Source organism: Engraulis encrasicolus, chromosome 16 (genome assembly GCF_034702125.1).
Source record: "Engraulis encrasicolus isolate BLACKSEA-1 chromosome 16, IST_EnEncr_1.0, whole genome shotgun sequence".
In the NCBI taxonomy this organism is placed as follows: domain Eukaryota; kingdom Metazoa; phylum Chordata; class Actinopteri; order Clupeiformes; family Engraulidae; genus Engraulis; species Engraulis encrasicolus.
Genome location: NC_085872.1, coordinates 20,242,174 through 20,254,673, shown reverse-complemented (window position 1 = coordinate 20,254,673; position 12,500 = coordinate 20,242,174). Strand labels below are relative to the sequence as shown.

General features: G+C 44.4%; 1 protein-coding gene across 1 annotated transcript in view; it reads right to left on the bottom strand.

The window, feature by feature from the left end:
* The window catches only part of pde1cb (phosphodiesterase 1C, calmodulin-dependent b), a 142,433-nt gene that overhangs the window by 37,532 nt on the left and 92,401 nt on the right, over positions 1–12,500 (bottom strand). The window contains exons 3-7 of the mRNA XM_063218970.1: positions 9,986–10,099; positions 6,686–6,868; positions 3,799–3,865; positions 3,203–3,319; positions 1,211–1,351 (exon numbers count right to left, since the gene is read on the bottom strand). Of these exons, the coding sequence (XP_063075040.1) occupies positions 1,211–1,351; positions 3,203–3,319; positions 3,799–3,865; positions 6,686–6,868; positions 9,986–10,099 (622 nt within the window). The remainder of the gene's footprint in view (positions 1–1,210; positions 1,352–3,202; positions 3,320–3,798; positions 3,866–6,685; positions 6,869–9,985; positions 10,100–12,500) is intronic.

Here is a 12,500-nt window from a genome sequence, read left to right as displayed (position 1 = left end):
TCTTTTGTAGATAATGTATAAGTGCGTCCCGTTGCAGTTACAGGTTCCACTACCAGAAGCACATCGTGATGATCCATGACAAGTCTATCTGGTCTGAAGGGAAAAGTGAAGGATGGAGATGGTCCATGAGGATGCAGGAAGTTCAGTTTCACCTCTCCAGTGCTCGGCATACATTCCTCAACACATGCTAGCCACCAGTTGCCATCATATACAGCTACAACATACCCTTTGATGCTTGAAAATGTAACACATTCCTTTACTGAGCTCACTCTTTCAACTCTGCCTTCTCTGAATGCTGAAAATGGGACCATGGAAACTGACCATTTTTGTTTTGTCATGTGATGCTACTATGGTATTACCATATTATTAGTAAGTGGTCTGTATGATGCCATATTTGTGAGTCAAATTCTCTCTGAAATGAATAAAGAACCGAAAACCAGCATTTGAGGTGTTGCTAATGACATTGCCGGCTACGTTTGGACAAGGAACTGGCCATTTTAAAATATAGTTTTTTTAGATATTCAATTTTTAATTTTTCAATTTATCATAATTCATATTTTGAGAGTTGTTGTATTCCAAGCTGATTGTGTAATATGTAGAGCCAGAAAAGAGCTTTCAAACAATACCACAGGCATCTTATTGTGACTAACACTGACTGATATATTCAAGGCTGAATGTATAGTGTCCTACCCTAAAATGTGAACCTTTCCTAGTCTGTTTCTCCCTTAATATTAGTGTCAGATTCAAACCAATGCAGTTCTGGGGTGCTACCTTGCTACTAAAAAGGTCGGGTCCCAAAGCGTCTGATTTCACGTGAAATGACCCCCAAGGAGACGTAATGAACCTAATAATACAGCTACAGGCCCTGCCGTGTCTCAGACAGTAGGGCACTGCACTGCTGTGCCGGAGACCCGGGTTCGATTCCAGCCTGAAGTCATGTCCCGATCCTCCCCCGTCTCTCTCTCTCCCCACTCGCTTCCTGGCATCTCTCAAAATGTCCTATTAAATATTTTTAAAAGGCCCTACCATGGCGCATATGGTAGGGCACTCGTTTGCTATGTGGCCGACCCGGGGTTTGCCGGCCCTTCCCCGTCTCTCTCTCCCAACTCGCTTCCTGTCATTACCTTCACTGTCCTATCAAATAAAGGCAATAAACCCCCCCCAAAAAAATATATAATATATATATATAAAACAATACAGCTATACGTACCACCATGCCGGTCTTCAGCAGCAGGTAGTGCACGGTCTGGGTGACGTCTGCGGCGTGCATGAGGTTGTGGTACGGGTTCTTGTGTTTGCTGTAGCCCACCTCCAACGCCTCCACGAACGACACCAGCGCTGATATGGGAATCTGAGGATACATTTTCAGACACACACATTGGATTACACAAGGCTGTGCTGAGCCCAAAAAACTGCCCAAACAATTTTGGCATAGAGCCCTCATCAAATGATAGTTCACCATCTATATAATAAAGATGCATCACTCTAACCATCTAAATCAGTGGTTCCCAAACGTTTTTCCCTGCGCACACCATTTTACATTTCAATGTAGTTTGCGCACCCCCTAAGTGAATGTTGCCCAGCAGCTCATTTTGGGCAATCCACATTTCCAATAGACCTGGCGCTTTTTCTGCCATTATTTAAATGGAAGTTGTTGCATGACAAGTCTAGGAGTTATAAATTACACTTCAGATGGATCTTTCTAGAATACAATTCACCGAACAATTAAAAACTACGTAATGTTCATTAATTCTGTATAAAAAAAACACATCTCCGCCATTGCTCTATTCAGCTCGCGCACCCCTTATGGCAGGCCACGCACCCCCAAGGGTGCACGCACCCCAGTTTGGGAAACCCTGATCTAAATCATAGACTGGTCTCTAAAAAAAAAAAATATTTCTTCACCCATTGTGTGCTGCTGTCTTTGTAAGTTGCTTATTAAGATAAAAGTGTCTGGTGCACATGATATGCCAGTACTGAATTGGTCATCTGCCATACAGGGCAATTTGCCTCTGGGCCAACAGTCCTCAACAGCCAATGCTTTTGTTTCTTAGAGGAAAGGGAAATCGATAGATGGCTCAAATGTGAAAGTGAAAGGAGAAGATTGTATAAATAACTAACTGTGTGTGTGTTCTGTCTATGTCTATACTGTCTATGTCCTTACCTAGATTAGTCTATGTCTGCATGGGAGAGCAAGAAACGCAATTTCAAATTCTTTGTATGACCAGTGCATGTAAAGAAATTGATAATAAAACTTGACTTGACTTGACTTGACTGTTCGTCCTGCTTGCCCACGCAACAAAGGGTTAATACATCATTAGTTGATTGACCTTGCTGATACACTATGCTGACTAAGCCGTTTGGGAATGGCCAGGTGAAATAATATATGACCGGGCATTAACATTTACATAATATGCACTTACAATGCAGTTAGGTAAATGGCTTTAATGGTATTGGATTATGAAATGCATTTCACAGGGGTGGGCTACAGATTAATTTTAAATTCCATAAATTACAGCTGCTTCAGCTATAGAGGAAGCAAAGTCATGTATTTCATAAAGCTGAAAAAGAAGGACACATAAAAGAACATTATAACATCGGCCAAATAATGCAGGCTAACAGCTGCTTTATTCTACGTCAAGGGGCAAACGGATATCAAACTAAGTGTTCAGATGTTGGAACCACCATCATTAGAGAGAAAAAAAACACGCACATCCGTCTCAAAAAGATTGGGTGCAGGACCAGCAAAAATACCATGAAAAAACTGAAAGAAAAGTCAGCGACACCAAGCTCCCGTTGCTTTTTTTAATGTGACGTTTCGGGCAGCATGCCCTTCATCAGACATTGTCTGATGAAGGGCAAGCTGCCCGGAACTACCATCATTGCCACAAGTTAATCAAAGTAAGCTGGATTTGAAGAGTTTCGTTGCAAAGTGACGTAAGCTGGGGCTGGTTGGAACCGGCAAGTTAGTCAGGAAAATGTATTGGATGTAAAGTATGGTAGATGGTCAGCCGAATAAACCAGGTTAAATTCAACAACTGTAACTCAGGTCTTCCCTCGCCTCATCAGAACTGGAGTGGTTAAGAATTGGTAACGTTTTAGAGTTACAACAAGCTTGGATGACTGACAACCTTCACAGAGAGACATACGGCACTTCCTGCAGTGTGTGTAATCATAATCATCATCATCTCCAGACTCTGACCTTGAAGCGGTTGATGAGATCGTATCTGGTGAGGAGCTCGTAGAAGATGAACTTGAGCGCGTGGTCGGCACTGGACTCGTTCAGGGCAAACACGTCAAACGACCACTTGTCCACATTCTGCGAAAACATGATTGGATTGGCACATTCACAGTACAATGTGACATCTGTACAGCATATTGAGAGGGCAATTGCAGTGAGTGGGGATTTTGCATTGGGAAAGAGTTCCAGCATATTTTCGTGCAATGAATTCCTGCGCTGAATGCTGAACATCGAATTGTGTGTGTGTGTGTGTGTGTGTGTGTGTGTGTGTGTGTGTGTGTGTGTGTGTGTGTGTGTGTGTGTGTGTGTGTGTGTGTGTGTGTGTGTGTGTGTGTGTGTGTTTGTGCGCGTGCGTGCGTGCCTGAGTGCGTGCGTGTGTGTGTGCGTGAGTGCCTGAGTGCGTGCGTGCGTCTGTGTCTGTGATTCTGTATCTGGCTGTATGAATATGTATGCATATTGACAAAACTAAGATGAAAGACCACAAAAAGTCGCCCTGCTGCTGACATTCATGTATTTGCTAGTGTTTATGTTTTTGTTTATTTATGTTGCCTTGGTACCTTGAGCACGCCGATGACAGACGGGGGGTAGCTGAGGCCCACCATGTTGGAGGTGCGGCGGTACATCCTGCAGCACAGAGATAAACACGTGAGGTGGCTGCCACCAGCCGAGAATCAAAAACACTCCATTCCGGAACGGAACCTCATCATCACATTCCATTCCGCGGCACCCCATGCCACCCACCAAAAAAAACATAAAAAGAGAAACCCTCCTCTCTCTCCCGCTCTCTTCACTGAAAGCAGCCGTCTGAGAAATTCCCAACCTTCCCACCCACAAGATAACCTTCAACAGAGGCTAAGCCTATACGACCAAACAAAAACATGCTTTTTATAGCTTTCCCATCATGCATCATTTTGGAGCTTTAGTCAAATTCATCTGAATTATGCGGCTTGCGACCTAACGGAGCAGCAATGCCAACCAACCAGTGGAAACCTTCATAAAAAATGTTTTGAAAAAAAAAAGTGATACAAAATACAGGAAAAATCCCATTTCCTTGTACAGAGCTGAGAGTGAATAGCTCCATAATGTGTCTTCCTCAGAGTGCAGTGGCATACTGCATCTACACACCTGTCAGGCCCACACTAAGGTGATGTATGGTGCAGGCAGAGATGCTGACCCAAGCCAAATACGGATTTTGCATTGCCAAGCCACAACAGAGGAACGGAGTGGTAAAGGAACGGGGGGAGGACTTGCTGTACACTTTGAGGAAAGGGGCCTTGCTGTGGCCAACCGGTAGGGCACTCATCTGCCATGCGGCCGACCCGGGTTCAATTCCCGGTCCTGGTCATTTGCAGACTCCTCCCCATTCGCTTCCTGTCCACTTCTCACACTGTCCTATCATCAATGAAGTCGTAAAAGACCAAAAAAAATATCTTAAAAAAAAAAAATATATATATATATATAAACCGTGAGGAAAGCACTAGAGCCAAGCCTTGCAGCACACGTTGCTGCAGAGCCATTGAAGGCCAGAAATGGGCTTTTAGAAGAACTGTATTGATTAAACTAAACTGAGTGGATGCAGAAACATATCAGCAAATGTAATCTTATGGTATTGGACTTGCCATGTTTCCTACTACATGGTACTGTATGTGTTCACAAGTGAGTTTTAGAAAATAGGTTTGCGACTGTGAAGGAGACAATCAATTAAGAGATACAAGCCTAATTACAAAAAAAACAATCTTGATATTGCTGTGGTTGACGCAAATTTTAGGAATACTTCACATCTAATACATGGACGTTCACGGAGGAAATATAGTGCAGTTTGATAACTTAGTTGCGTCAGACCAATTGTTTTCACAACTTAACCAAAATTTAATGACGTTTTTTTATGAAGTCTTTTTATTTTCATTTTGGGGATGGTGACGGGACCACTGGAGGTCACAGTGCCCCGGTGCAACAGTCCACACCTGCTGCACCTGCTGTAGTTATGCCCATGACCTCACCTCTCGACAAAGATGCCGGCCTGCTGTAGCTACACCCATGACCTCACCTCTCATCTACACCTGCTGTAGCTACACCCATGACCTCACCTCTCCTCCGCTGCTGAACCTGCTGTAGCTACACCCATGACCTCACCTCTCATCTACACCTGCTGTAGCTACACCCATGATCTCACCTCTCATCTACACCTGCTGTAGCTACACCCGTGATCTCACCTCTCCTCCGCTGCTGAACCTGCTGTAGTTCCATCCATGACCTCACCTCTCGACAAAGATGCCTGCCTGCTGAACCTGCTGAAGTTACTACACCCATGATGACCTCACCTCTCCTCCACACCTGCTGAACCTGCTGTAATTCTGCCCATGACCTCACCTCTCCTCCACACCTGCTGAACCTGCTGTAATTCTGCCCATGACCTCACCTCTCCTCCACACCTGCTGAACCTGCTGCAGTTACTACACCCATGATGACCTCACCTCTCCTCCACACCTGCTGAACCTGCTGTAATTCTGCCCATGACCTCACCTCTCGACAAAGATGCCTGCCTGCTGAACCTGCTGAAGTTACTACACCCATGATGACCTCACCTCTCCTCCACACCTGCTGAACCTGCTGTAATTCTGCCCATGACCTCACCTCTCCTCGACACCTGCTGAAACCTGCTGTAATTCTGCCCATGACCTCACCTCTCCTCCACACCTGCTGAACCTGCTGTAATTCTGCCCATGACCTACCCTCTCCTCCACACCTGCTGAAACCTGCTGTAATTCTGCCCATGACCTCACCTCTCCTCCACACATGCTGAAACCTGCTGTAATTCTGCCCATGACCTCACCTCTCCTCCACACCTGCTGAAACCTGCTGTAATTCTGCCCATGACCTCACCTCTCCTCCACACCTGCTGAAACCTGCTGCAGTTACTACACCCAGAGATTTTGATAGGAAGGTGAGATGGGACAGCCATGTAATCGTACATAGAAATTAACGGTGAAGATTCGTAACACAAATATGGCGTCTACCCGCACATCTCCCGCCTTTCTGGTAACAAGAGCCAATGTGCCTGCTGAGCTGCGGTGCCAGTGATCCAATCATCTGGCTGCATCGGCGCGCGCGAAATGATGCGCATGCTCAGTTGTGAAAAGCTGTTGCTCTCGTGCCGTCACGGAACTACTGCGCCTGCGCTCTGACAAAAAAAAATGTGAGAAAAGTGGCTTAAAAAGCTTTGTTTTGACTCGTATAACACAACCAAGCAGTCTAGATTGATCAGTTTTCACAACCGCTGGGTTCTTCCCCGTCCTATACTCAGTTTCCCCATTCATTTTTCCCATTGACTCTCAGATCTGGTCTACTTAATCGCAAAATAGCACTCCGAAGGCGTCAACAAGATGGCCGCCATCTGTCCCGTCTCGATCTAAACCGTCTCTGCTACACCCATGATGACCTCACCTCTCGACGAAGATGCCGGCCTGCACGGCGTGCACGATGCTGCGGAATCTGGGCTTCTCCTCCGTCCGTCGCAGCATCAGCCCCATCTGCCGCGTGAAGGTGGACGCCAGCCAATCACGGACCTCCGAGGGCACCGAGTCGGACTGGATGTCACTGAGCTCGTCCTCCGTGTCCACCAGCCGTCTGAAACAGACACACAGAAGTTTAGTTTAGTTTAGTTTAGTTTAGTTATGTTTTTTGATAGGGACAGATACACATCATGTAGGCTTGTACAACAGCTTAACAGAAAAACATCATAGCATTTATAGCCATAAGCTAATTTCCAATGCCCATCCCTTGATTTCCGATGTCCGTCCTGCAAACCAGGAAGACAGGAAGATTATAATAATTATTATAACGGGAGGAGATGAAAGTGGAGATGTAGCGTGGAGTGGAGAAAAAAGGGAAAACAGTAATTAAGCAGGTGGAGGAACTAAAAGTGGCAAACTGAAGTGGGGGAGAGATAGAGTGAAAGAGAGCAGGAGGGAAGGACAGAGAGAGACAGATGGTGAAACAGAGAGAGACAAGAGAGACAGAGAGAGAGAGACTGAGATATAGAGACCTAATGATAGAGTGAAAGAGAGCAGGAGGGAAGGAGAGAGAGAGAGAGATGGTGAAACAGAGAAGGAGGGACAAATGAAAAAGTTAGAGGAAAAGAGAGAAAAGAAAAAGGAAGTGTAGAATGAGGATACTGCCGGGGGAAAAAAAAAATCTGGAAAAGCATCTTGAAATATGGAAAGTAGAAAAAAGGAAAAAAGGAGAGAAGAGTGACAGAGAGGATGAAGGGATGAAGAGGGCATACACCTTGAAGAAATATGATAACGTGATAATATCTAACTGGTATGCATCCTGCATGGAAATGCGTCATACACTCTTATCTTGGGCGTCTTAGATCTCAATCGATGGAGCAGGTCCGGACCATAACTACATGTGCAAAGATAAATTTCAAAAAATTGCAAGGTGGCTGCCTTGCCTATAGCACAAGTGCTGTGTAATCAACTAAGATCGTATAAGCTCATAACACCAATGGCTCCCACTCCCACTCCCACACACCTCCACCACCACCTGCAGAGAGAGAGGGAAGGACATTGAGCTAATGCTTCTGGCAAGAGTATGCGGGTGAGCTCATTCACAATATAGCTTACAGTCAGGGCCGGATTAAGGTGGCCCGGGGGCCCCTGGGATACTGGTTGATGTAGGGGGCCCCCGGAAGGTGACAACTTTGGCGACAAAATTACATGGCCAGATGTGGATAGGATCAGATCCAGATACAGAATAACAAAGGAATATTAACAATATTTAAAACCTTGACTAGCCTTGACAAGACAGAATATTTCATTATCACAACTTGTCACAATTCTACATTTATTTTTTGGCCAATCATGGCCCCCCTCTGCCAGGTGGGGGCCCCTAGGCTGCAGCCCTATCTATCCTGAAGGTTAATCCGCCCCTGCTTACAGTAAGTCAAATGGCCTCTGGCGGGAGACACCCGTGAATTTATGGCCACCATGCCCATTCCAGGGATGCCTGACAGGGTTTCTTTCTCTCTCTCTCTCTCTCTCTCTCTCTCTCCCTCTCTCTCTCTGTCTCTCTCTCTCTCTCTCTCTCTCTCTCTCTCCCTTGGCATGCCTTCAAGTGAACTGTGCGGCTGTGGAGGTATGTTTCATTGTTTGTGCTGCGGTGATTTGTGACGATGGCCGTCAGTCTGAGTGACCTCACGCTCAGTGGCTATGGCTGCTATTGAAGCGAGGCCAGAGTTATGGTCCGGGACGTGGTGCGCTCGTTTGTCATCTATGACGGCGCTGCCTTGCCTTGCCTTGCCTGCCCCCATCCCATCTCATCCAGGCTCTTGGAATGTTTGCGCGCACACACACACACACACACACACACACACACACACACACACACACACACACACACACACACACACACACACACACACACACACACACACACACACACACACACACACACACACACACTGATGCTTAACTTCAATAGTGCCTAGCAATGAGCAACCAGCAGTCCAGAGAACAGCCTGCATGGATGAACTATAATGGGAGGAATTCTGCCCATTGGACCAGTAATTTAGGCTCAGAAATAATGACTAGGAGATGAATTACCTCCATTGCTCCAGCCTTCGCATATGACTGGGAGCTTGGTCATCACATATACTGTATAATCCCTATGTATATTAAACGCCTCTCTCCACTCTAAGCAAAGGCTGGACCATTACCGTAGGTGGTTCTTTGAGATATTGCCTCAATGGCACATGCTGACTCTTCTCTGCCTGGGTATAATCCCATTAGTCAGGTAAAGATGAGACCAGCCGTCATATAGAGATGTGGAGGTCCAGCCTTTACTTAAGTACTTGACCCAGGGTATATATATGACATTTTTCCTATGGTTATTTTTCCATTGGTGATAGAATATTTCCAAATGTAGTATGGCATTAGCTTTACTTTACTTTATCAGTTTAACCCTGGGCTTATATACGCATGACATTTTTACGATGGCGATTTTTCCAATGCTTATAGACTTTTTCTAATTGTAGTATTGCATAAATTTGGCAGTGGCTTATACTTGTGGTGGGCATATAGAATAGAATAGAATAGAATAGAATACAATGCAATACAATACAATACAATACAATACAATACAATACAATAGAAGATCATTCATTGTAACAAGTGCAACGAAACCAAGCAGTCCTTGCTGGGTGAAGTAATAAATAATCAAGATAGTTACGTATATACTGTGGTGGGTGCTCTGCTTCTGAAAGGCATACGAGTCAATGACATTTTAGCAGTAGCATATGTGTAACTAACCACATACAGCTAAAACCACTATTGTATGGATTCAATTATTTTTCTTTGTTTTTAGTGGATTATCTAAGAAGGATATTCATTGCGGTACATTAATTACCAATTACTAATTCATTTATAGGCATTAGTTGTTGTTATACCACCTGATATCTGGGGCCCCCAAAAAAGTCATTCACTACGTTTACATGATGTTTTTAATTCCGAATCAATAATTTAGAGTTAAATAACTCAGTCGAGTTAACTTTGATCTTTCCTTTGATCTTTCCCAAATTAAGAGGTGTTTACATGACGTTTTCAAAGCAGAATTGAGCTTTATTCAGAATTTAAGTCAGTTAATTCCAAATTAAATGTCTCATGTAAACATAGCAATTGACACGTATAGAGTACTGTGGTGAGTGTTCAGTACATGCTGTGCAGGACATACTGTATATCGTACCTCGTCTCCTCGATGTACACCGACTCAAGAACGGATGCCGCATACTCGAGATTCTTCTTTAGGTCAACCAGGGACGCCTCTCCTCTCTCCAACTGCTTCACCAGGCACCGTAACCTGCAAACAGAAGCACACACACGCTTAGTGTTAGGGACAAGGTAGGATGACATTGTTTGCGCAGTGCCCGTGGCTCAAAATCTACACCGTAATGAAAAATTGCTGTTCAAATAAACTCGCTGTGAGAATGTTTTTTCATCACGGAATGCCAGCAGTTGAAACAAATCTGAATACGGCATGTAAAGCGATTTTTCATATGAAAAGTATTTCCCACGACACTCGTTCGGACCGCTCTGTCAAAAAGTTGCATTTGGGGTTTTCTGACAGCGGACCGTGGAAGTGGTCGTGAGAGTCATCGTTCACCTCCTAATGATTCACATAACCATGGGCTGACTTGTCACAGTGATTAATTGCACTTTTAATCCTACCTGGAGCCCCTTTAAATCATGATACGCAGTGGACAACACATAAACAAATTGAAATGAACAGCTCAGTGCCATTTCATTCAAATTTGGCTGAGTTTATTGATTGGATCATTCAAGACATTTCACTACTACTCTTCACATTTGACAGAGCAATCATTGGTGGTCAATATTACGTGGAACTTTAATTAGTCTGAGTCAACACTGCATATCATACCCGTAGAGTCACCAGAGAAACTGTAATTAAAACTTCAATAGATGAAGGCTCCTGTCACCATTGAAGCATGGTAATGGCCAAATAGTATTGGCCCCGTAAAAGAACACCTCTCTTTCCTCCATGAAGCAGCAGGAAGCTTCAGCAGCATGAATTGGCACCTACCGTAGTCTCAGCTGCATACTAAGCTTTGTGTGTTTGTGTTTGAGTTTGTGTGGTGCCTGCGGCATGCCGGTGTCAAAGTCGAACCTGTCATATAAATATGCTGTGTAGTTCCCCTCGTGTCGAGAATGTTTGCCATCCCAGAGTACCAACAGTCGATACAAAAACAAATATGTCTACTGTGGGACGTACTTAAAGTCTCTTTTTCTTATGAGAAGTTTTCTCACACGGTGCTTGTTTCAGCAACGTCTGCTTAAAGTTACATTTGGGGGATTCCTGACAATGGACCGTGAAAGTGGTTGGCAGAGTCACCGTTCACTTACTGTCTTATTTAATTATCAGCTGACTCGGGACAGTAATTAACTTTTTAATCCTACCTTGTACCAATTTAAACACAGCACAGAGGAAACACAGTTTTGGATAAAGTGGACGAAACTTGAAGCTCAAACTTCAAACCCCCCCAAAAATACACAATTAAACCCTTGAGACTTTTCCTATAGCGGTTCGTGATGAAATTGTCACACTGCCAAGCCATTGTGTGAATGCCCAGCCCAGCCAGCATCAATAGAGATTGGGGACTTAGGAGCAGGACCGCTGCTAAGATTTTGGAGGGCCTAAGCATAACTGGTCAAGAGGCCCCCCTCATAATTAAATAATAATAATTAATAATAACGATCGAGTGATGAAATACATTTTTCTTAAAGATAAAATGATGGGCCCACTGATAACTAATTCATATGTTTTGTAATGTAATTTAATATATTTTCATGACGTCTTTTAATCAATCTCAATTTAGGAGGACCCAAATTTGGGGGCAAAGAGGTTGAGGCCCTGCGTACTCTGCTTATGCCTAACGGCGGCCCTGCTTAAGAGGCTTTGGCCGGTGCTATCTCCATCACCTCAGCCTTTACTTGGGGTCTCAGGCTATTGCTCTGTTGGGGAAAGAAGAGATAAGGTGCCAGCCTGACAAAGCCTGCTGATTATCCCCCTTTAAATCCCAGACACTTACACCCTTATCGCACCGCTGCTCCACATAAGATGTTGTCCTGAAACCATGGTGCCCTTTCACTTTCCCTTTTCCCTTCTTCTTTCCTCTTATCATGTATTAATTTCATCAATGACTGACGGATAGATTTGCACACATTTTCTTTCATTCATACACCTGACATAGATTATGAGTATAATTGGATTATCCCTCTCTACCATAGCTATAATGTAGAACAGGGTTGTTGTATATCCATGCCTCTCTACATTCAAGAAACTCTTTGTTAAGTGATGGGTTGATTACCTATATCATTCTACCATTCATGGCACACACATCCTATTGACAGTAGGGTCATCCCTCTCTACTTTCAAGATGTGTTTATGGAGTGTCCCCTAGTATGACGGACATCCCTACGCAACATACAGTATAAGGCAGCCGTGGGCTAATGGTTGATCTGGGTGTCACAAGGATGGAGGTTTGAATGCCGTCTTAGTGTTCTTCATGCCATGCCTTAAGCCCCATGCCTCCAACACCATGCCTTAAGTGCCCTTGAGAGATGCACCAACACTCACACATACAGTACACATGCATGCATGCACGCAGGCATGCACACACACACACACACACACACACACACACACACACACACACACACACACACACACACACACACACACA